Source organism: Lepisosteus platostomus, chromosome 26, assembly GCF_059453375.1.
Source record: "Lepisosteus platostomus isolate fLepPlt1 chromosome 26, fLepPlt1.hap1, whole genome shotgun sequence".
In the NCBI taxonomy this organism is placed as follows: Eukaryota; Metazoa; Chordata; class Actinopteri; order Semionotiformes; family Lepisosteidae; genus Lepisosteus; species Lepisosteus platostomus.
The window spans coordinates 15180615-15203430 of record NC_142636.1 but is presented as its reverse complement, the minus strand read 5'-3'; the positions used below and the strand labels follow the sequence as shown (position 1 = coordinate 15203430).

The window sequence follows — 22816 nt, the reverse complement described above, 5'->3', positions numbered from 1 at the left end:
CCTTTGAGAACGGTATTTTACTCTTATGTGTGTTATTTAACTTGTTGTTGTTGTTGCTGGTGCTGCTGGTCTGTGTTTATGTTTTTGTTTTGGTATTTTCTTAATGTCTTTGGATTGGCGCATACATGCAAATACGCATTTCATTGCACTTGTGCATATGACAATAAACTGAACTGGTCTGGCTCCAGAAAAATTCCCTACTGTATAAATGGAGATTAATGTGAGATGCCTTTGAATTGGTGCCACGCTGGGGATATAATTATGCAATCTTTTATTGAACAGATGAAGCTCACAAACTTCCACTGCTGCCACTAAAAAAATATCCCCCAAACTGGCACAGACTTTACACAACAGGGCCCTCTAGTGGCTAATACCATTCACAGCAGGAATGAAGGTAACGAAGCTGTTTATTAGTAGCTGTATTACAGCTAACGTATGTACAATATTTAGTAGTTCAGGTGGGGAGCTGCGTCAGCATGCGTAGGCTTGCAAAGGAACAAGTAATAGGTTTATTCCCTGCTGAAAAAAAAGAAGAAAGAAAACACAACGTTTCGGCCGTGGAGCCTTCTTCAGGTGTGCAGGGCAAAATCGGCGCCGCATCATCGATCGGCGTCCACGGCAACGCGCCGGCTCACACGGCCCCACCCACACCGGAGACGGCATTCCTTACTCTGAGCTATCACACGGAATGTAAGTGCAGTCAAATGATTCTTTAAAATAATGTAGTGAAGTTTAATTAAATAGCAGTTGTCGACTTATCTTTCTGTAACTGTTGTCCTAAGGCGGCTGTGTCCAGTTCAGTGGGTCAGCTCACCGCGGTTAATTACAGTAGCGTCACACCACTCCACCCTTGTACTGGGGGGGTAGGGTTTCTAATGAACGACACCGACGTCACTTTACAGCCCCATAAACCAGACTTACTATACAATATTTAACAAATATTGACAGTTATATCAATATTGACCCACTAACATTTTTCGTACTTCGTACTGGTCGTACTTAGTTTTCAGGTGTTACACCTAGTGTCTTAACTGGCTCAGGATCGTCCTTTTTTATTTAAAAAAATACGAAAATACGTCGCAGCAGAAAACAGATTTTCTGTCATTCACTTCGTAGGAATCCCGATTGTAACCGATTGATTATTTTAGGTTTATTGGAAGCCCACGACAGAAGCGGTCTTGTCTTTGTCTTGATGGGTTTGCAGTCAGGATGGAGGTCGCTGGGCCGCGCTGGCAGTCGTGATTCCTGCCACAAGAGGGCGCCCTTGCGCTCTCAGGCACGACTGTAAGACTGGGCTTTTCCTTCCCAGTTCCTGGCTTGTAACACGAGTATTCAAAAAGTCTGCGTACTTTACTTACTGTTATACTCTTCTAGATTTTTAGTTTGTATTTGGAAGTCATATCTGCCTATGAGCTACAGATATAAAATCATGCAAGTTAATGTTAGCGTTTTAGAGGAGAAAGACAGAAAGAGTGGCTGTAGAATGAACTTGTGCTTTGCCGGTTCCCCATGTGGTGTAATAACTCATCAGTCCAGTAGCTGAGAAGAGTATGTCAACAGGGGTCTGTGGTGGAGCGGACTGGAGGAGCTGGGCATCTCGTAGTTCTGGTCTAGACGGACTGCTGTGTTCCTGATGGTCCTGTCCTCTGCCCTGCCCTTCACTCCGGCCCGGCCTGGTCCGAGCTGCACTCTTCCTTCCTCACTGGCCTGTGGTTTTTCCTTTTAGAGATGGAGGAAAGTTTTTCATTTACGGTGGAAATAAAACACTTGTCTTCTCAGTCCTGATGCTACACACTGTATTCTATGTATCCTGCTGAGTTACGTAGGCAAACACCCTTTCTGAACTACTTTGAGGTGTTGGGAGCCTGGAAACCGTGGTCAAGGTCTTCATAGAACTAATTCAACGTGAGAGTGCCGTTTGAGAAGAAGGTGGGTGTCTACTGTGACTGTCTAGCAGGGAGCTTGTGAAACCACGTTCTGCACAGGACCGCCAGTGTGCAAACCAGCCTCAACCAGGGTGGTTTTCAACACATTGTGCACCCAGGTTTCTGAGACAGAGCAGATGTTTGAGGACCCCAATCTGGGGGTTTGTGTGATCTCCACATGGGCTTGGATTCCTGGCTGGACCTGCTAAGAGAGTGAAGGGTTGGGTGGGAGGTTGCTGTAAATGTATCTGCTGTGTTCTACCCTTACGGGGCTTTGTTGACTTCTGGGTTATAGGGACCTAGAGTCACAGAGGGCTTCATACAGGTTGGTTCTTTTAATAAGCCTCAAATAAGCTTTTCATTCAGTTTATTTAGTACTGTTTTGAATGAAAAGTGTAGTAAGAGTTGCATGCTTACCTGTCCAGACAATTCTTAATTTCCTTTATCTTCCAGAACACCTGTTAAACAAAGAGTTTCTGTGATTGCAGGTTGTTATGCACATATACAGTAGACTACATAGTGGTAACATGAATGATGTAACTAAATCAGAAAGCTGTGTCAGAAAGAGGCAGGGCAGCATCTAGTGATGAGGCCTGTGGGGTAGAACAGAGTCACTCCAAGTCTCTGTTAGACTGAGGTCAGAGGTCAGAGGCCAGGCCACGGGCAGTCATGCAGAGGTGAATCCGAGTGGGCGATTACACAACTGGGAAGACCAAATTTATTTTCAGTCTTACCCTCAAAGTATCAGTCAGCTTGTTGATGGGTTTGAGTTTTGTCATAACACAAGACGCGATAAAAACAACATATACAGGTATGTTTTTTAAGATGTGTGATTAGATGAAAACTGGCTGTATGGCATTAATTCAAAAAGTCATGGCCATTTTGACAACGTGTGACAGAAGATGCCCTGCCGTTTCTAAAGCACAAGGCCGATTCTCCGCTACAGGATCGGCTCATACAGGCGGGTGAAGGCCGGTGCTGCTCTTGCAGCCCAGCAGCATGAGGATCACAGGACTTACTGCCACAAAAACAGCCGACGCAGCAGTGATCGCAAATATGAGCCACTTCTTTGATCTGAATTTCGATTCTAAAACAAAATTGAGTACAGTGTTAGCTTTGAAGCACTTGTTTTAGATAGCACAAAAACATTAGTAACAAGCAGCTCCTTGCTTTTCTGAAAGTAGCTTAACTTATTGGGGGGGGGAAGACTTTGAAAATATGTACTGTTAATTATGCATTTGAAATAATAAGGGCAGGAACAGGTTGGAATATTAAACTACAGAATGTCAATGACCTTCCTGTCTCAGTACTGAACCTCCCGAGAGCCACTTCTCACTTCAGGCACAAGCCATTTGAATTTGCTGCTGCCGGCAAATGAATCAAACTGTGGAGCAGGCAGGAAGTGTTCACTTTGCTATCTGAGGGAGCTGTCAGCTGCATGATGAAATCTTTTCTGCCTTGCCCCCTTCAATATGTTGTGACCTGTTATTTTATTTGTTTTATAATCGATTGTTACTTTCTTTCACCGTTTTGTCTTTTGTGCAACGTCGGCGTCTTGGCCAGGACATGGTTGTAAATGTAAATGTCTTGCTCTGCGCTGTCTTGGTTGGGTTCTGGAATTGTTCTCAAGTGTCACAGTAAGGAGGCTCCATGAAGTGGGGGCCAATTTCACAAACAGTTTGATTTCAAATCCCTCCTGTGCCCCAGCCCTGAAACACAGGCTGCACTCACTTGTAATTGTGAGTTGTAAAGGGAAGCTCCTACACTGGCGGCAGGATGCAGTATGTTGGTGTCCTGTATCATTACGGAAAGCTGAGTCACCTGGAGATGCGCAGGTTCTTATTGCCACCAGGTTAAAGACATCTGGGGTCTTGTCTTCCATCATTCAAGAGCATCTTATAGCTGTAGTTTGTGCTGCATCTTATGAACATTTTTAAAATTATTTTTCTTGAATGTGAAGTGTGCTTTTTGTATAGGTAGGTAGTCTTTTTCTTTGCCTCAGTTCAGAAATAAGTGAAACAGAACTCTTACCTTTTCCTGGTTGGGTGGCATTAAACTCCTTCTCAAAGGATATACCTGGAAGAATTCACAAGTGAGCTCAGGGCAGAGAACCTAGATACACTGACAGGTGCAGCATGTTGTATAACTCAACACCTGAACGGAAGGAAATATCTCTGATTCCAGATTGATTTAGACGATCCTAAGAAGGAAAAGCGAATTGTTTTAAGAATCCTTGTCCAGTGATTAGACATGCTGTGTTTCATTTCCTGAATATCATCTCTCTTACTAGAACTAAAAGTGGTAATGTAAGGGGGTCTGGTAGCATTGACATGGAAGTTTTAGTGAACACATTAAACATTACATCTGGACCTCAGTTTAGTGTCATAGTTTGATCTGCACTTTCTACAACAGTGGAGTTTTAAAAAATACAGTAAGCCATTGTGCTAGTAATGGATTATGGTAACTGGAAAATGGCTTGAATTGGAACTAGATTTGTAATATTACACCATTGGTGCTGCGCTTTTCCATTGCATCTTTCAATTCAGATGTGATTCTGGGTTTAATTACCAAAAGAGAGCTCATTACTTACTCTCTTGATCCCTGGCTGGGGCACCTGAAGAAGAAGGAGCAAAGGTGATAGTGAGATGTTGACTGCTTCTGAAAGCAAGAACATGTCGTAGTTACAGGTCGACCTCACTATTGTCTAATGGGGCTCTCTGGAAGACCATCTGAAGTGGGTCTTCTAGATTCTCTCACAATCCAAGGGCAAGTCTGGAAATAGCTGCAGTGCATTCTGCATGAGTCTCTTCCGAGCCTCAGTACTCACAACAGTGAAAAAGGAGCAGGGATGAATCACTGCAGTCAGTGTGAGGTGATGTGTCCCGTGCCTTAATCCTGTCAGGTGTCCTTGAATGAGCCTTCTCATTGTGAGTGACGAGGCACGTCAATTCGGCCTACAAGCCTTCAGGCTTATAAGATCCTCTTGTGTTGCTGTCAACATTGTTTGTCTGCGTGGCGTTGGTTAAAAACAGTCAGCACCCCCAGATGCAGGCAAAACCGGTGTGGTGAAAAACAGCGCAGGCGCAGTATGAAGAAGGAAGCTGCCCAGCAGGCAAAGGCAGAAGGATCAGCAGGGTCTCACCTTCCATCACTTCTGTGGGAACACGGTGCAAGCAGAGCAGCTGAACGCTGGAGCACCACTTGACGTGTGTGGACGAGATGGCGCAGTGCTCTGATGAACGGTCAAGCGTGCACAGTGGTTCCTTTCTGCCATTTATTTCGTAACATTCCCGGGCTGAGAACTCCTGGAGCCGATACTCGGTGTCGGGACCTGGGAAGAGAAACCTTTACAGTCGGCTGATGACCCCGAGTCTGTTGTGTGTTATCAGAGCTATTAAACACTTTAGTGTCTTGTGAATTGTGTAATACCAGTTGTCTTTAAAAGTTCTAAAAAGGAATGAAAATTAAATTGAGATTGAAGGGTACACGCTATGAAATCCTCTGATTTAATTGGCCCTTCATGTGCAGTAACACCGAATTCAGCTGCAGGTGTCCGAGTGTCCAGTGTAATGGTGCTGTACAGTATGTGATTAGTCTTCAGCTTTACCTTCGCATGCTGTCGCGGATACTGGCCCCAGCGTGAGGGCAGTCAGGATGAGGGGAACGTGCATTTCTCTGGGAGCAGGGAGAACATGCAGAGAAGGTTCAAAATAAATCCACATTAATATTGTGCCTGCATGGCTGTTCTTTTAGTTTAGTAGCAGTTTGCTTTTGGAAACTGTGGTAAATTATAGACTTCAAAGCAAGGGCTTGCATCACAGCACATTTCCTCAGTCTTTAGCCATAAGTAACACACCTGGCAAGACACACATTCTGATGTTTAAGAGTAGGTATTGAAAGAGTGATGCTTTCTGTTTGTTTTTTTTACCACTTTCTCACAAGACCAAATCACGAATTGTCAATAATTCTGTGTGAAGAGGGACAAGTAGTGACTCATTCTATGTTGAAATAAAATGAAATGCACACTGTTTTGGCTGTAGTGCTATTTCCTTTCAACATGGCATTAACTGCTACTTGTTATCGTTGGCCTAAGCCAGGCAGGTTACAGCATGTCATTTAATAAACTGTTTGAAACCAGCTTGCAGCTTAGGCACATCCACTCTCACAGGTCCAGGTCAAGAAGACTTTTACAGGTGGCATCTACAGCAGCTTACACCCCAATGAGAATGGTCGGAAGAGCGCTCTCTTGTCCCAGGCAGGCTTCTTTTGTGTGTGAAGGTGACTGGGATGAATTCGCATTACTTTTTTTGAAGCCAAATATATGAGATAAGATTTTAGTAAGCAATAAGAGTATTAATGCCAGAGGAGTGTGTGCCAGTTAATGCAGTGGTTTTTTATCTATGTTATCTTTATTGAATTCTAATCGGCAACAGCTAGTCTGTTCTAACTTCATTTCTCCTTGTTCACGGACGTGGAGTGCCAGACTACGTCTTGAGCTCACACTCCAGCACATGGCCCCCGGCTGCTGCTGTTTTAAAGTAACTCGTCCCCATGTGTCAGAGGTAAAGCCACATACCAGTTCAAAGCACCCCTGAATATGGGGTTAAAGTTTGCTTACCTGCCTCTGTGAAGCTGTCGTCTTGCGTTTTACACACTGGCGCTGAGAGAATTACATGTTGAGTTTGTTGTGGATGTTTTTCAATAAGTGGTTTTACTAGTTTGAGCGAGTAAGGTGAAGTACTGGGTTTCGTTTTGTTAAGCTGATAAGCTGTAATTAATAGAGCGACTTTAGAAAGAATGCTTTTAGGAAGCCAAAGGACTTTGTACAGAGAACAAAAGGGCAATATGTGTTTTTAACTTCACTGGATTGTGCAATGTCATTTTTGTTTCAATTTCTTTTGCATTCCAAATAATGTACAAAACTGTATGCCGGACTGTTCTGTAAATTTAAAATATTAATTCACAAAGGTTTGCATCTGGTGAAGTCTTTAATGTGAAGTAACCTTTAGCTCGGGCTGTAGCCTCTACATTTCCAGACACGGTGCTGTCTGGCTTGGCGCCCGCATGGCCAGGGAAGCTGTGGCGATTGCAGGATGGGGCTGCCTTTGAGCACTGCGAGCCCAACACAGAATTTCAGAAGGGATGTTTCTCAAGCTGATTACCCCCGACCCGGCAGGCAGACAGTCGGAGCGCAAGTGCTGGGCTTCGGGAGTTTCCGGGCGGCTCCATGCGGAGGGTGGGAGGCTGCTGGAGGCAGGCCGGGAGATAGGGAAAAGACCGCTCTGAAAAGCTCAATCCTGGAGCATCGGCCTAGCGGGATGTTAAGCCTTAAGTAAGCCGATCCATCAGGCGCTTGAGCGAAAGGTTGGGGGAAGAACAGAGAGCCGGCCACGCGCACACTCATGGGGCTGGAGGGTTTCTCCTGGGGCCGGTGGATGGGCTCCCATTGCAGCGTCAGGCTGCAAGATAACAAACCAGTGTACACAGCCTGGTAAAAGCCCTGCTAAACCAGATTTCTTGGTTTTTTAAATAATTAATAAATGTTCAAAATAAAAACGGCTATTACTGTGGGGACTGAGACTGGGCAGGAATTATCCGAAGTCGATCACAAAGAGGTGTGACCATTTCTGTCTTTTAAAGCAAAAAAAGATGCATTGTCCTGTTGTACCACTGGTCCTGGACTGTGTTCATCTTGATAATTCAACGGACAAACAATCTGTTTTTTATTGCTTGCTTTTCCTTCAAACACACAGTCATTTGTTCCCTAAAATGAGGGGGACAAGGTGGCGCATTGAGCCGTGGGGCAGCTGAAGGCAGTGAAAGTGTTGAAGAACAGAGGATCGAATGCAGGAAAGAGCAGAATGATGACTTATGTCTTTGTCCAGAACATTCATTGTAAACACGAGTAATTCGAGTCATGGTACCTGTTCAGAGTTTTATTCAAAATGTGAAGTGTGCACTTAAAATAGGAAAAAAAACAATGATCAAACAGTTTGAAAAACTGTGTTGGAACAGTAAGTCCCCGGTGAACAGCCCGCCCTGTAATGGTTCTAGGGTTGTGGAAAACTGGAAACATCTGAATACTGTTGGTGATTCATACAAAAAAACCATTGTCGCATTTGGATGAGAATTTGTAGTTTACAGCACTATTGAGAATGGAGTAGTACCTGTTTCCCTTAGTTCGTTTCGGACTTCTTCTTGATGCCTGACAGGCGTTGATCCGGCGTTTCCTCCAGGTCTGACGTGCTGTAATGACGCAGCAGGGGCTGAGTACCAACAGCACGCCAACGTGAAAACGTTTCAATTCCACTCGTCGGCACCTTGGAACTGTTTTTGTCATTTCAACCTCTAATTAGAATTGCTAATCTGTTATGACTCTAAACGAGTAGCTTTCAATTCTTTCAAAACTATGCTTAGGTGTTTTTTTCTTATGTTTTGTTGGATGTTCAAATTTGAGCTCTGGTTTTCAGTCCTTTTTCTTGCTCATTAGTGCAGAGACCCTGAAGGATGGCTCCGCGGAGAAGTGCAATTGTTCACGTTTCTGCTTAGCGTGCCTCTTTAATGTACACGTACCATCTAGTAAATAACCGTGCACAATGTACCAGATTTCTGCCTCCTTTTTAAGATCTGCCATCACAGCATGTTGTCCTCCACAGTTTGCTCTCAACACCAAGGTCCAGTGTCCCATCGGCTCGTCCCCGAAGGGAAGAAAATGCATGTTATACCACCACTTCCCCTCAGCTTTCAGTAGCCATGCGAGGTGAAGTGTTGCAATGCTCTTTAGCAGACTAACAGGTTTTCCTGTGTTAGTGAATCGCCTGTACTTTTCCCCTCTCTCTCGACAAGCTGCTGATGAGAAACAGCCCGATAGTGTTGCCGCCACTGTGCTTGACCGCAGTGATGGTGTTGGGTTGTGACATTTACATCCTAAAAAAATAAATTCATCAATTGACTTGTTGAGCAGTTGTTGAATTCCCTAAGGCTAAGAACGTCTGCTCTAGAACTGGGAGTCTTTGGAGGTGTGGTACTACTCTGTGCCACACGAGGGCAGTGATGTACATTTTGAATGACTAGATCTAACTCCTCTTCGTAGAAGCTTGTTTAACTGGTTTAATGTGCCATAATCATAGGTATTTGATCATGGATTAAGGATAGATTAGGGATTGTCCATCTTTGATATTTTGGCAGCAGGTTTCTAGAACTCTTTAATAAGGCGGCACTTAAATTAAATTGGAACAATTCATCAAATGAGATGAAATGAAAACATACATCATTTTGGTTCTGAAAGTTCTGGAAGGAATATAAAAGAACGTAGGGTAGAGTCTCAGCACAGGGCCCAGGCTTCAGCAGTGGACTTAAGAGGACTGGAGTGCCACCACATTGGATACATTTTGTAGCCCTCCTGTAATTCTGGTTTACATCTCATCAGCTAGAGGGTTAAATTAGACGTAATCAGGTATACAAGAAGCAGAAAAATTAATTCAGACTATTGTGGAATATTATAAGAATGGATTGTGTCCAGTTCATAAATATGCAATAACGAAACAGAAAAAAGATTGTTAATCCTTAACGGTTCAAGTTCTGTCAGTGAAGATCTTTAGTTGATGGAAATGTTGATGGATGTGTCCCATGTTCAAATGTTTCTGAACCATTATAATTGGGTAGGTTTTGTACCACATTACTGTATATATGTATTCATACCTCTGTGTTTTGTTTAATTACTGTCACCTCCTTAGCAGCAGTCGCTCTAAAAATGTTATGTTGAATTTTAAATATGCCCCATTTTAAGCAATAAGGAATATATTTAGGTATTTACTGTATTGTATATACATATACATTGAAATTAGTAATTATGTTCATATACTGCTTTTAATCCGAATGTTTCTGAAGCACTTCACACACAGATGGGGACCCACATCATTCCTGCCCTGTTTGGGAGACACACAGGCTATTCTGTACCAGCAGCTCCAGTGCACAGCAGATGGGGGGGAGGAGACAGATTGCTGTGGATTAAGGGGTGATGTCAGGGAGGACCGATTGTATAGTAAAGAGTGGAGTTAAGACAGGAAACGGGGGTTAATACCCCTACTCTTATGGACAGTGTCCTTCAATCTTTAAAAAACAAATATTGAAGTCCTTAACATTGTTTAGTTTTTTTTACTAGCCACTTGCCTGATCTCTCTGGGTTGGCTTGAGAGAACTGAATGTCTGACAGTTTCAGAACTGTGACGGATGACTGGTGTCTACAGGGGATTTAGCCCACCTGTGTGTGTCATGTCAAAGTAGGGCTGAGTGGAGGACCCATCAGCGCTGCTCAGAATCTGAGTCTGAATTTCCCCAATGAGAGCGGTGGGGAAACGGCGGCCTTTTCAGACAAAGGGGGGTTAATCAGCGCTCTGTGTCCCTGTGGATCGGGGTCATGACGTCATCGAGCTGCGGCTGGGCTTTCGAACCCGCGTGTGAGCCGGCTCGCTTTCCCTCAGTGTGATAGCCGGCAGATACAGAGGCGCTTGCGAAGAGCTGGGGCCCCAGGCGCAGGCTGCAGAGTCTTTGAGGAGGGGATCTGCTGTCATCTGCTGACAGTTGGTCAGAAGAATTCTGCAGGAGTAAAGGCAACAATGTGCAAAACATCTCCTTAGCTATCCCTTGTGTACAGGTCTGGAACATGAAAGCATTAAAATGTAAGGTCAAATGTTTTATTAAGCAAAATTCAGCCCCAAAAGGGAAAAGGTTTTCCCCTTTTCAAAAATTCATTAAATTGTTATTAATGAACTCAAAGCAGGGGGCATGCCAGTTCAGCGAATGTATTAAGATACATTTTCTACAGAAGCTGTATATCTCTCTGATGTAAAATCAGATTCAACAGTACAGATTCAATTTTCACAAGTGGAGAGTTGGATGTCAAAGCATGAAAAGTAACACTTAAATAAAATAACATTTAAATAATACAAAAATGATCTGCCATTCCATTCTACTGTAATTTCACACAACTGATTAAGGCATCACAGTGGAAATATTTCGCACTTGTTCCTCTTTAGCTCACACGCTGACCCAGCTGCCTGCTCTGTTCTGAATTTGTTTGCAGTATCTTTTTTGTGAGAGTGTGAACTGTTTCAAAACATTTGACTTTATTAATCATCTTAGAAACAGAAATTATGATTTCCACCCATCTGGTTTATAACCACTTCATCCAATTCGGGATCGTGAGGAAGGTGGAGCCTATCCCAGCAAACATCAGCTGCAAAGCCGGGCACATCCTGGACGGGACTCCAGTCTTATCGCAGAACACATGATTGTGTTTGACAAAATCAAAAATCCGACCAGGCCTAGAAACTGTAGCTGCAAGACATTTAATAGTTTTCCTGCTGCATTACAATTCAGCCGTCCACATTACCAAAGAGCTACACTACGTTTCTTTCACTACCAGTATGATGATTAACATCGTTTTGGTTTGTGAGGGCTGGGCAGTGTGTGTCACACCATACACAGCATCAGCGTGCAGATAGCAAAAGGTTGTATGTGTTGTGCGAGAGGGGAGTGTCCGATCCTGTGTCATGATTGACTTGGGGTTGAAGTGTGAAAAGAGTAACCTTTAACGATGTCAATGGTTTGCATTAATCAGCTTGTCAGAAGTGGGGCTGCCGCACTGTACACTCAGAGCGAGAGAAAGATGCTCAAGCATTGCATTTACAAGGAACTGGCGCTGGCAGGGCTCCGACCACCCCAGTGGTCTGTGGCTTTTCTCAAGCGTGGTCTCTCGGGAATCGAACCTGCAACCAGACGCACTTACTGTCAGCGCCCCCCGTCTCTGGAACGTGAGGGGCGGGGAGCTGACCCGCCTCTCTGGCTCTGGGGTCCTTTCTCGATGTCAGAAGTGACCGGAGCGCAGGATGACTCGTGCCACTGGGGGAGGCGTCCCTTCCCACACAGCTCGCGGTGCGCCTTTCCTGTCGACTCAGCGCCTCGGTGGCGAGGGGCGCCCGGCCCGGAATGGGGCGCGGGGCCAGGCTGGTGGCCGCGATGCTGCTTCAGTGGTGACCACACGCCCACGGCAGCAGCTTACAAGAAGCTGAAAAGGCCTCGCGTGTCCTCATTTCCGAAGCATACCAAAGCATTTCTCAAATCGCGTGGATGAATCATGCTAAAATCCACTCTGAATGGCAGTAAAAAGAATAAGCTCTTTTTTTTTTAACATCCATTGCTGTCGGGGAACCACGATGGCACAGTGGTTATCATTGCTAATCACTGCTGCAGGCCCTGGGTCCAGTTTCAGACCGGGGGTGCTATCTTCCCTCTGCGTTTGCGCCCTGGGTGTGCTCCTGGTGCTCCTGTTTGCTCCTGTAGTCCAAGGACATGCTGGTGGGTTAATTGGCTTCTGGAAACATTGGCCCTGGTGTGAGAGCGTGTGTCTGTGTGTGTCCTGTGAGGGACTGGTGTCCTGGCCAGGGTGCGTGTGTCCTGTGAGGGACTGGTGTCCTGGCCAGGGTGCGTGTGTCCTGTGAGGGACTGGTGTCCTGGCCAGGGTGCGTGTGTCCTGTGACGGACTGGTGTCCTGGCCAGGGTGCGTGTGTCCTGTGACGGACTGGTGTCCTGGCCAGGGTGCGTGTGTCCTGTGACGGACTGGTGTCCTGGCCAGGGTGCGTGTGTCCTGTGACGGACTGGTGTCCTGGCCAGGGTGCGTGTGTCCTGTGGTGGACTGGTGTCCTGGCCAGGGTGCGTGTGCCCTGTGGTGGACTGGTGTCCTGGCCAGGGTGCGTGTGTCCTGTGGTGGACTGGTGTCCTGGCCAGGGTGCGTGTGTCCTGTGGTGGACTGGTGTCCTGGCCAGGGTGCGTGTGTCCTGTGGTGGACTGGTGTCCTGGCCAGGGTGCGTGTGTCCTGGCCAGGGTGCGTGTGTGCCGTGACGGCCTGGTGTCCTGGCCACGGTGCGTGTGTCCTGGCCAGGGTGCGTGTGTGCCGTGACGGCCTGGTGTCCTGGCCAGGGTGCGTGTGTGCCGTGACGGCCTGGTGTCCTGGCCAGGGTGCGTGTGTCCTGTGACGGACTGGTGTCCTGGCCAGGGTGCGTGTGTCCTGTGATGGACTGGTGTCCTGGCCAGGGTGCGTGTGTCCTGTGATGGACTGGTGTCCTGGCCAGGGTGCGTGTGTCCTGTGATGGACTGGTGTCCTGGCCAGGGTGCGTGTGTGCTGTGATGGACTGGTGTCCTGGCCAGGGTGCGTGTGTCCTGTGATGGACTGGTGTCCTGGCCAGGGTGTGTGTGTGCTGTGATGGACTGGTGTCCTGGCCAGGGTGTGTGTGCCCTGTGACGGACTGGTGTCCTGGCCAGGGTGCGTGTGTGCTGTGAGGGACTGGTGTCCTGGCCAGGGTGCGTGTGTCCTGTGACGGACTGGTGTCCTGGCCAGGGTGCGTGTGTCCTGTGAGGGACTGGTGTCCTGGCCAGGGTGCGTGTGCCCTGTGATGGACTGGTGTCCTGGCCAGGGTGCGTGTGCCCTGTGATGGACTGGTGTCCTGGCCAGGGTGCGTGTGTCCTGTGACGGACTGGTGTCCTGGCCAGGGTGCGTGTGTCCTGTGACGGACTGGTGTCCTGGCCAGGGTGCGTGTGTCCTGTGACGGACTGGTGTCCTGGCCAGGGTGTACCCTGCCTTGTTCTCATTGTATGCCAGGTTAAGCTGCACCTCCACCGCAACCGATTTAGGTCAAGCCGTTAGAAAATGGGTGGACAGATGGATACAGTTGGGGATGGGGGGGTCAGTTACAGGTGAGGGGAGGCCATTCAGCCCCTTTAATACCCTCCTTCCCAGATCACCTGTATTCACCTGTAAAACTTTCACCAGCCAGGTCAGGAGGCAGAAATCAGATTGACTTTCAAAGAACCTGGATTTGGGAGAGCCGGTCTGAAACACTTTCTCTCCCCACTGAGGAGCAGTTCATGTATGCAACTAGGCTGGGGACCAAGTGTCCGTTTTATAGGTTTCGGTAAGCTCTGAAATTGAGGAAGAAAAAACACAAATGCCCTTCTGCCTTCCACCTGAGCTGTAGAAAGTGGCAGTTTCTCACATCTCCCCACAGCGGTGAAGAAGAGCACGTTGGCGCGCCGCCTGCTCGGCTCGGCTCCGCGCGGCGCAGCAGGGCGTGAGAGCCAGATGGAGACAGGTGTGGTTAGGCAAGAGGCTGTATGACAAACGGTGACCGTGACCTTCCTCTGTGGTATTGCAAGGGGTTCTTTTTTAGATCAGGGTTACAGCTTGGGGGTAAACCACACTGCGAAACCCAGAGCCCCCACCCCCTGCTCACACCCGCTCCAGCCTCCGAGAGAGGTACTGCCCTAAATAAGTGTAACCTCCAAACAGCATCCAGACAGCTAGTGCGTGCAGGTATGGCTGGTGGTCTGACCTGAAGACAGCTGCACCATTTGTGCCGCATAGTTAACAGCACAAGATGGACTTACCGGGAGTACGTCCTGCCAGTAAGGCTCAGCTGTTCAGGATAATTGCATTTAGCAGACCGGATTGGCACAAGATTTAGGAGTCCAAGGTGTGCAGAACTGCCCATCTTGTCCCACTCCTGTGTGCTCCTTTGTGCTTTCTGGCACAAAACATAGGGTTGTCTAAACCTCGCAGTTTTGATTTTACTGACATACTGAGCAAATTCCAGAATTTGTAAACAAGATTGTCGTGTTTTTTTTTTGTGCATACACATCTTTAGATTAAACAGTCTTTCCTCTCTTCATCTCAAGTCTCTTAAGAGTGCAGTTGCGTTTAGGGCTGGGGATCATTCTTACCAAACCCGCCCTTGACTTGTTCACATTACAGTTATGTACCAGATACCTGCACAGAGTTAGTGATTTCTGGATGGGAGCGAAATGCTGTGCTCAGAGTTGAGATGGTATTACACTAATCCACTCTCCACCAAGAGAGGTGCTTCCTCTCAGTCTTTTGATATTGCAGTAACTGACAAGGGTGTAAGCCAGAAGAGTCAGAAATAAGACACAGAACACATGGTGTTGTCCCCAGGAGAAGGAGGAGGTGAGATCAGAGCTGAACGCAAGACTAGGGCAAATGTGACCACAAACTTCATAGAGGCTCCAAAGTTGAAGCCCATCTTGTTTCCTGAGGTGTCATTTAGGTCAGTGACTCCAGAATCTCATCCAGCTTTTTCAGAAGATTCCAGAGAGCTGCTTTTCCACACAGCTGGGCAGTTTGCTCCACACACTCCCCATCATCACTCTGTAAGGAAGCACAGCTTGTCACCAGGAGCTCTTGTGTGCTTCTTGTAAGGGAAATTCAGTTGTAATATTAAAGTTAGAAAAAAGATTTAGCCTAGATTTTCCTGTCTGTTTCCTGTCTTACAGTAAAGCTGCGAAATATTAAACCCAACTACTATAACCGTACTACAGAAAACAACCAACCTTGGACCTAAATGAGTCATGTTTACTTTTAAAATTGCAGCATTCTGGTTAATCAAAAAGATGTTATCAGCACTTAATAGATTAGGATCTGTATCATACCATTTTGGCTTAGTTAAAATAAATCTCATAGTAACAACTACTGTGCTTTCCATTGTTCCCGCACTCGTTATAATTGGCGATAGGTGTAGGATGTCATGGTCATGGGCTTTCAATGGTGTACCTTGTTACAGTGAGAATTCTGACATCACGAAGGCCTAATTGTTCTGCATTGTAGCACCACACAGTCATGCCTTGCTGTGAATCATACCCTTTTACGTGAAGCCGATTAAAATTTAAACATGTGACATGCTGAAAAGTGTTCCATTTTCAACCAAAAAGCTAGTTATGTTTGTAACATTTTCGTTTTCGATAATAATGGCGATCATCACTTCCTCAGCTACTGCTTTTACTAATGTGACATTATACATGCGGCAGTGAGCTTTCCAGTGAATTGCTCCAGTGAAGGTACAGTTTCAGGCCATCGTTGCAGTTAGCAGCTTAGCAACATTGAAAATAACCATGTGGCAATATCATTACTGATCTTCATCAAGTTTGTATTCTCTGTGTGGTCTTCAATTTACAAAAAAGTTTCTCAGTTTGTGTTCTTTGAGAGGTTATTTTGTACCTAACCTCTGATCTTTCATTTCTTTAGGTTTAAGCCACTCAGTGATTTAATGGATGTGGAATAAGAAGGTGAGATGGAGAATCTTTTTTAGAAATGCGTCCGCATGTGTGCCCGGCCTGTTTGTAGAGAGCAGTCTGTGTAGAGGTTAGTGAAGTTAACACTGCACTATTCTGCAGCTCTCCACAAACAAACACACCTAATCATTTCACACCTGTCCATTCCACATCTGTCCACTCGACACCTGGCTCTTCTACATCTGTCTGCTTCACTCCTGGTCGTTTCTCACATGGACACTCCACACAGTAATGCCATACCTTGTCATTTCGTTGTTGCACATCTGTCTTTTTGAAGCCTGGCTATTCCACTTGGTTTGCTGACCTTATGACCCCACAATTACTAACACAGAGGAGATTGTCCCAAAACTAAAAAAGGAGAAGTCACAAAATGAGCATGTAACCTTTTCTAAATGGATAGTTAAGCTTAACCTCCAAATGAATTTCAGTTAACACATTTTACTGTAATATATATAACCTGTACTTTGTAAAAGCTAACCTTTTTTGTTATCTTGTTTTTTTCTCACTTCTCACTCACTTTTTTCTCAATGGAATTTCTTAATATCCCTCTGTTAAATAATGATTTGCCCTAATTTAGTAGGTCTTATCCGATCGATATGTAATATTGATCAGGTTGAGTTGAGCTGGAGGTGAGAGTGTCAATCGCAGTGATAAATGAATGGCATGAAAACAAACAGCTAATGTTAAATATGGATCACTACCAAACATGTTGAGAATGTCACTACTGAGGCACACAAAGTGCGCACAATTAACAGGAGAAATAAACGACACATTAACCGTCTTTTTAAACGACTTCTCTGTTGCTCTCGAGTGACACTGAGTCAGTGATCTGGTGCCCCTGTGGTGATGCGCTCCGTTGCACTGTAGCTTGACAGGGCTTCTCGGAAGCAGGCTGGGCTGTTGGTTTTTCAGCAGGGCACCGGGGTAGGCTGGGGGTGCAATCCAGTAATATGCAAAACAGCCTTTCCGGTTGCCAGTAGATCCATACACCCACCTGAACATTGCGCAGTGCTGTTCCAAGTGCATCGTGTTTATTTAACTGAACACTTGCTTTGTCATGGTTTCCTTGTGATTGGACACACAAGGCATGACATTACTATATCTCTTTATGAATTGTCACAGTTTTAGCACTGTAGTTTACAGTGCTGTGCTTTGTCCCTACCAGCAACACAGGAAACACTGTGAAGGCACCTAGTGTCCAAGTCAGTCCCTGGACACATTCCAGCAGGAGGTCAACTTTCAAAATCGGACAGTATTTTCAAGTCTCACAAATAATGTGTGTTAAACTTCACAGGTTTTCAAGTACCAGCTTTGGTAGGTTTTTCTAAATTTTCACGCATCTAATATATAGTTGTAGTTGACATTCAATAGGGGATGAACTCATACTATATATGACACAAGGTAGCTGTTTAAATCTGCCACCCCTTGGACATCTTAGCACTGAATAAACACAAAGGTTCCTTTACACTCCTTTACTTTCCTTTACACTAGCTCACTTGAACTTAACTGTAAGGAAATTGAGTACCATTTCTTTTCATATTTCAACAGGTTTGCTGTTTGAGGGGGAGTCACGTAAGGAATGAGATGACCAAGATATCTAAGAAAAAATATCTGCAATTCCAAGGCATTATCTCCTGTACTTCACAAGTAAGTTCTGTGCTGTCGTGGTCTGAGGAAACTGAATCCAGCAAGCGGAGTTCCCAGGGGAACCTACTGGTACCACTTTCTGTGCTAAAGACATACATGGTGCATGATGGGTCAAACACATTTCCTCTAGATCAGGGGTAGCCAGCCCAGTCCCAGCCTGGAGAGCTACTGCCCGGCAGCTCTCTTTTACACCTGAACCTCGTACGCGTTTAAATTTTGACTTGGAAAATGTGTGAATCCTGAACAATTTAGTAAGTTAACTGATTCGGTTAACTCAGGTAATGACTGCTTGTGGTCTTTTAAAGGAAGTGGAGGAAGCTGATATTTTTATTTTAGATCATCTAAAAATTGTGTGATTAGACAGCAACCAGATGCAGTGGTCAGAACAAAGGTGTTTTGCAGTTGAGTGTTTGAGGAGTGACGTGTTCTATTGGAGCTCCCCCTGACCAAGGTCGGGGCGCCCCTGTCCCCAGATACAGCAGCACCCACATCAGTGTCTCGTCAATAGTGATTGTCATCTCAAAGCACTTTGCGAAGGCGTGTGTCACAATAGGGCGATAGTAAAAAAATACATAGCAGACGAGTAATATAGAAAGTACATCAAGCAATCGTTAGGTTTCAGAAAAACAACAAAAACTATTCAGATGAGCCGCTAACGAACGATTAGGACATGACTCAGTTGTAAGCTCTTGAAATTTGAAGAACTTGCTCAACTCACACCTTTACAAGAAACTACAGTAGCAGAGTGACTTTCAAAGCTTATTTATGAAGTGTAAAATTCATATTTAATTTTTCATTCCAAGAGAGTGTTTTGCAAAATGGAGCAAATGTAACTGAATACAAAAGCTTTGAAAACTCAGCCAGTGGATATATTTACTTTTTAAGGTCACAATTTGAAGAGGAAAAAGGATAAATATCAATATGGCTCTTGATTGGGGATAAACAATCACTATAAATCGGGGTGGAAGAAGGATCAGATTTAATCATGAAAAAGAAACCTGCATGAATCGTGAACAAAAATTTAACTTGGACTAGAAACACAAAATCACTAGAGATCACAAATTTTCAGAAATCAGTCATTATTGGGTTGGAAGAAAATAGCATTGCTCGTAAAACACTCAATTGTCAGTGTTCAGAAAACCTGGCAAAGGTTATGAGCCTACACGCATTTTCATCGCTGAGCTGCGTTGCAGTGTCACAGCCTCGACGGGGAAATGAAACCTTTGTGCTTTGGCAGGGTATGTCCTGCTCAGCGCACCTGGGGGGGGTTTGTCACTGTGTGCTTTCCCCCAATGAAAGTGGGAAGCCCCCTCCCCCCTCCCTCCTACCAGCACTCTCCCAGATTGTGTCACCTCTCGCACAAGCGGCCACTGCAGAGCGATGATTCAGGACACGTTGGCCTCACTCACTTTACTCCTACTGACTCAGTGCCTCACTGGGGTCTCCTACACCCAGAGGCCAAAATATAAGAGCCCCCCCCCCCCACACACACACACACACACACACTGCTGCTCCAGTCAAGTAAATAGACTCTCTCAGTGGCAGGAACGGCAGAACCCGGAACTTAGGCGATTTAATCCTATATGTATGCAGTAGTTGACTCTTTCTTGCAGTATCATCTGAAGGTCAGAATGACAGAATTGGAATAGAAGTTGTGAATAAAAACGTGCTGTAGTGATTGGAAAAAGTGCTATCCCCAGAGAGAGATAAGTGTAGCTGAATCCTAAATCTAGTTCAGATTTAATGGCTGTTAGTTGCTTTTAAAAGGGAGGTGCTTTGTGTCTTTGTAAAAGATACTAAAAATGTAGAACACTGATCATTAAGGATCATGAAAACGACATGGTGTGTTTTCAAAAGCAGGTGGGGAAAGGCTTAATCACAAAGCTCTCTTCCCCTTTCCCCCTGTAACTCTCTGTCTTGCCCTCTGATTAGAGATTGCATCAGATACGTGGTGGAGCTCGGCACAGGCTGAGCTTCACCGCAAGAGAAGGAAAGTGTGTCACGTTTTTTTCTTTCTCACCATCGGAAGAAAAGTCTCAGTGTTTTTTTTTTTTTTTTGGTTTGACGTTTTTCCATTTTTCTAAAAAAAAATCACCTCTAAGTCATTTGCTGAAGCAGAGAACAAAAGAGGACGCGTCTTTTTGAGAAGATGCGAGACAGCACCTGATATTATCCCTGTATGTGTGTGTCTGTGTAATTTCTCAGCGTGACGCACTCGAGAAGTCATTTTCTGCTTCAAATCTGAATGCTGGTGCAATACAAAATAGCTCTCACTTAACTGTGTCTTAAAGCTACATGCTTGAATCTCTGACTCTGTACTAATAGTTGAATCTCTCTGTAAATATAAGTTCCTCTTTGGCAGCCTCTGCCTGAAAGGAGTCAACTGGCTGAAACACCGCTGCTGAGACTGAGTGAGCCGCTCTGTTCGGGCGGAGAGGGGAGTCGCGAGCAGCAGGTGTCTCGGGCTGAGCCGTGTCTCGGAGGGGGGGGAGGGATCAGGATGTGGTGGGGAAAGGAAGGGATGGGGAGCAAGGGCAGCTCCCTGTTCTCACCCAGCTGCCCTCACCACAGCGTGGGGGGGCTCACTCGTGCTTTGATGACGGCACTTTTTATTCTTTCTTTCCTGCGTTTCTTTTTCTTTTTTGGCCTTTCCTTGACAGGCAAGTCAACCACAAGCTCTTCTGAGGAACTCGAAACTTAACTGTGCTGTCACGGCTGCCTCTCACTATGAGAGCTCATTCATGAAATCAGATCATTACCCACACGCCGTCCTGTTGGGAGACTGAACAGAATATAGGGCAGGGGTGAGGCAGCCTGGCCTGGCCTGGCCTGCTCCAGGCCACTCTTGCACATGTGATACACAAAACCTACGTTTAAACCAAGCAAAACATCAAGTCAACAACATGCGTATAAAAACAGGCAATGCAAATCCCGCATAGCAGAAGAAGCTAGAATAGACCAAGTGTACAATAAGACAAGGCCAAAATTAGCATAAAGAGGAATAGGGAGCCAATCTAGTCAGGGTCAGAAAGAAAATAGTAATAATGATCAGGCATACATCCCACCCAAATTAAAATAATGAATTTAATGCCATCCAAATATCCTGAAGTGTAGATATTTGATTAAAAAAAACTTTTCTCAAGGTTTTCAGGCATTCTTCAGGTCCATTGTGAAAGGAAATCTTTTTTTATCTTTCCAGTTTAGTAATATAATATAAGTTCTGGTACATGACTGGAGTAAAAATGTGGATGTGCATTGAGAGACCTTTACTGAAGTCTTTAATAGGACAGAATGCAGGGTCAAGCAGGATGCTGTGGCCAAAAACAGGATAGATGTGATTTGACTCTAGAATTGAAAAGGAGCTTTTCCAGAAAGCATGTATCGTTATCATGTTGACAGTGAAATTCCTCTTCCGTGCTCTAAAGAGAGCTGTGCACAGCAGGTCCCCTGGCAATTTGAAGGAGCTTGAACATTTTTGCAAAGATGAGTGGGATAAAATTGTCCAAGTGTGGGGGAAAAAAATAGTGTGGAAAGTTGATAGAGACTAATTCACAAAGACCTACTGCTGTAATACATGCAAAAGGTGCTTCCACAAAGTATTTGTTTGGGGGGGGGTGCGCACTTATGCAACCAGGGTGTTGTATTGTAGGGTTTTTAATTTAAGCTGATTGTCAGGTGCTAATTCACTGCAGTGAATCTGAATAACTTTATTGACCTTAACTCCTTAACCAATCAGAACTGATAAACTGTAATTATTATCACTAATAAAATCGTCTAAATTCAAACTTGTTCAATTGCTTACAATTATTGTCACTATTGAACTTCAAAAGCTGATTTTTAATCTTAATTACACACTGAACCTTAATTTATCAGACTCGTCAACTAAACATCACTTTGATGAAGAAGCGATGGCTCTTTGATAAGGCCATAATGGAATCTGTCTCGTGTGTTTGTGTACTTCAGTTTTGTAAGCTCACCACCCCAGATAAGAATCTTCAATTCTTCATAAGATGTGCAATCTGTTGTTCTGTCTTTTCTAAGGAGAGAATTAAATGCTCAAGCCTGTCAAGCAGTGTAGATATTAAAATATCAAGTCACATAATGTATATGTAGTGTGTGCAGCAGCACAGGCATTATTGATCTAATACGTGCTCCGCAATTAATACAGGTATCATTAGTAATAATGTCAATAATACTAAGGAGCAATGTAAAGTTTAGCCAAAACATCTGTTAGGTTTGGAAAAGAGGTAACTACAACTGAGCTTAATTCAATAATTTAATATTTTGAAATATTAAAATATTGCCAAATGTTTCAAGTGAATCAAGGCTCTGAGGACAGTTAATGTGGAAAATAAGACAAGCAACCAATTACATCGGTCGAGTGGACGAAGGTCATTTGTAACCTGTCTCATATTCTTATGCTCTCAATATGTGAGCACATGTGTCTTTTAACAGTTTAGATGTTTTTAACTGGTAAAGTACAGTAACGCACAGTGAAATTGGGGTTAATGTAAAGTGCAGTAGCGCCAGTAAAATCACGTTGAAATCACGGTAAAGAGCAGTAAAAACCAGTGCAATCACGGTAAAAATACATTGGAAATATAATAAAACACAGTAAACTTGTGATAAAACATACAGGGTAGCCATTAGTAAAAATACAGATTTTCCCCCAAAAACTTTACAATGGCTAATTTGCCACATGGGTCGATGCTGACAAGTTCAAAACAGACGTGCACCGTGCAAGTACATCCGGAAAACAGGTGCCGGGTTTTCGTTCTGCCTTTTTTTTTTGTCAAAATCAGAAGCATAAAATTGGTGGGGGGAGGGGGGTAGTAAGACGAAAAATTGCGATGTGCATGCGTGGGTTCTGAGTGGAATCGCTCTGTGGTCAGGCCACGAACCACGCAGAGATCTGTCTCAGCAGCCTTCCCACGGTTCCCGGCGCCGCCCCGCGGTGCTGCTGTTCGGCAGGGAGCTCGTTTCCCCAAAACCGAGAGCGCTTCTAGGGGCTGGTGGAAAACCGAGAATCTCCACTTTCTTTGGAAGAAGATGACAACGCCCTGAGTTCGTCAATCAAAAAGGCTGTGACCACAGGTCCCACC

At 45.0% G+C, this 22816-nt stretch overlaps 2 protein-coding genes across 6 annotated transcripts in view; both read right to left on the bottom strand.

The window, feature by feature from the left end:
- Window positions 1-22816, bottom strand: part of kcnj20 (potassium inwardly rectifying channel subfamily J member 20) — a 181203-nt gene that overhangs the window by 88177 nt on the left and 70210 nt on the right. The window lies entirely within an intron of this gene.
- Window positions 390-6691, bottom strand: LOC148640379 (uncharacterized). 4 transcript variants are annotated; one of them, XM_088621343.1, is made up of 8 exons: window positions 6544-6691; window positions 5533-5600; window positions 5068-5256; window positions 4516-4583; window positions 3957-4001; window positions 2945-3012; window positions 2343-2383; window positions 390-1719 (listed from the first exon to the last, which is right to left on the bottom strand). In XM_088621343.1, exons 2-7 carry the CDS (start codon window positions 5594-5596, stop codon window positions 2368-2370), a joined length of 450 nt encoding a protein of 149 aa, XP_088477469.1. In that variant the 5' UTR covers window positions 5597-5600; window positions 6544-6691; the 3' UTR covers window positions 390-1719; window positions 2343-2367. The 4 variants fall into 4 exon arrangements, with proteins under 4 accessions (XP_088477469.1, XP_088477470.1, XP_088477468.1 ...); XM_088621344.1 differs by having other exon boundaries at window positions 4516-4580; XM_088621342.1 differs by having other exon boundaries at window positions 4516-4539; window positions 6544-6690.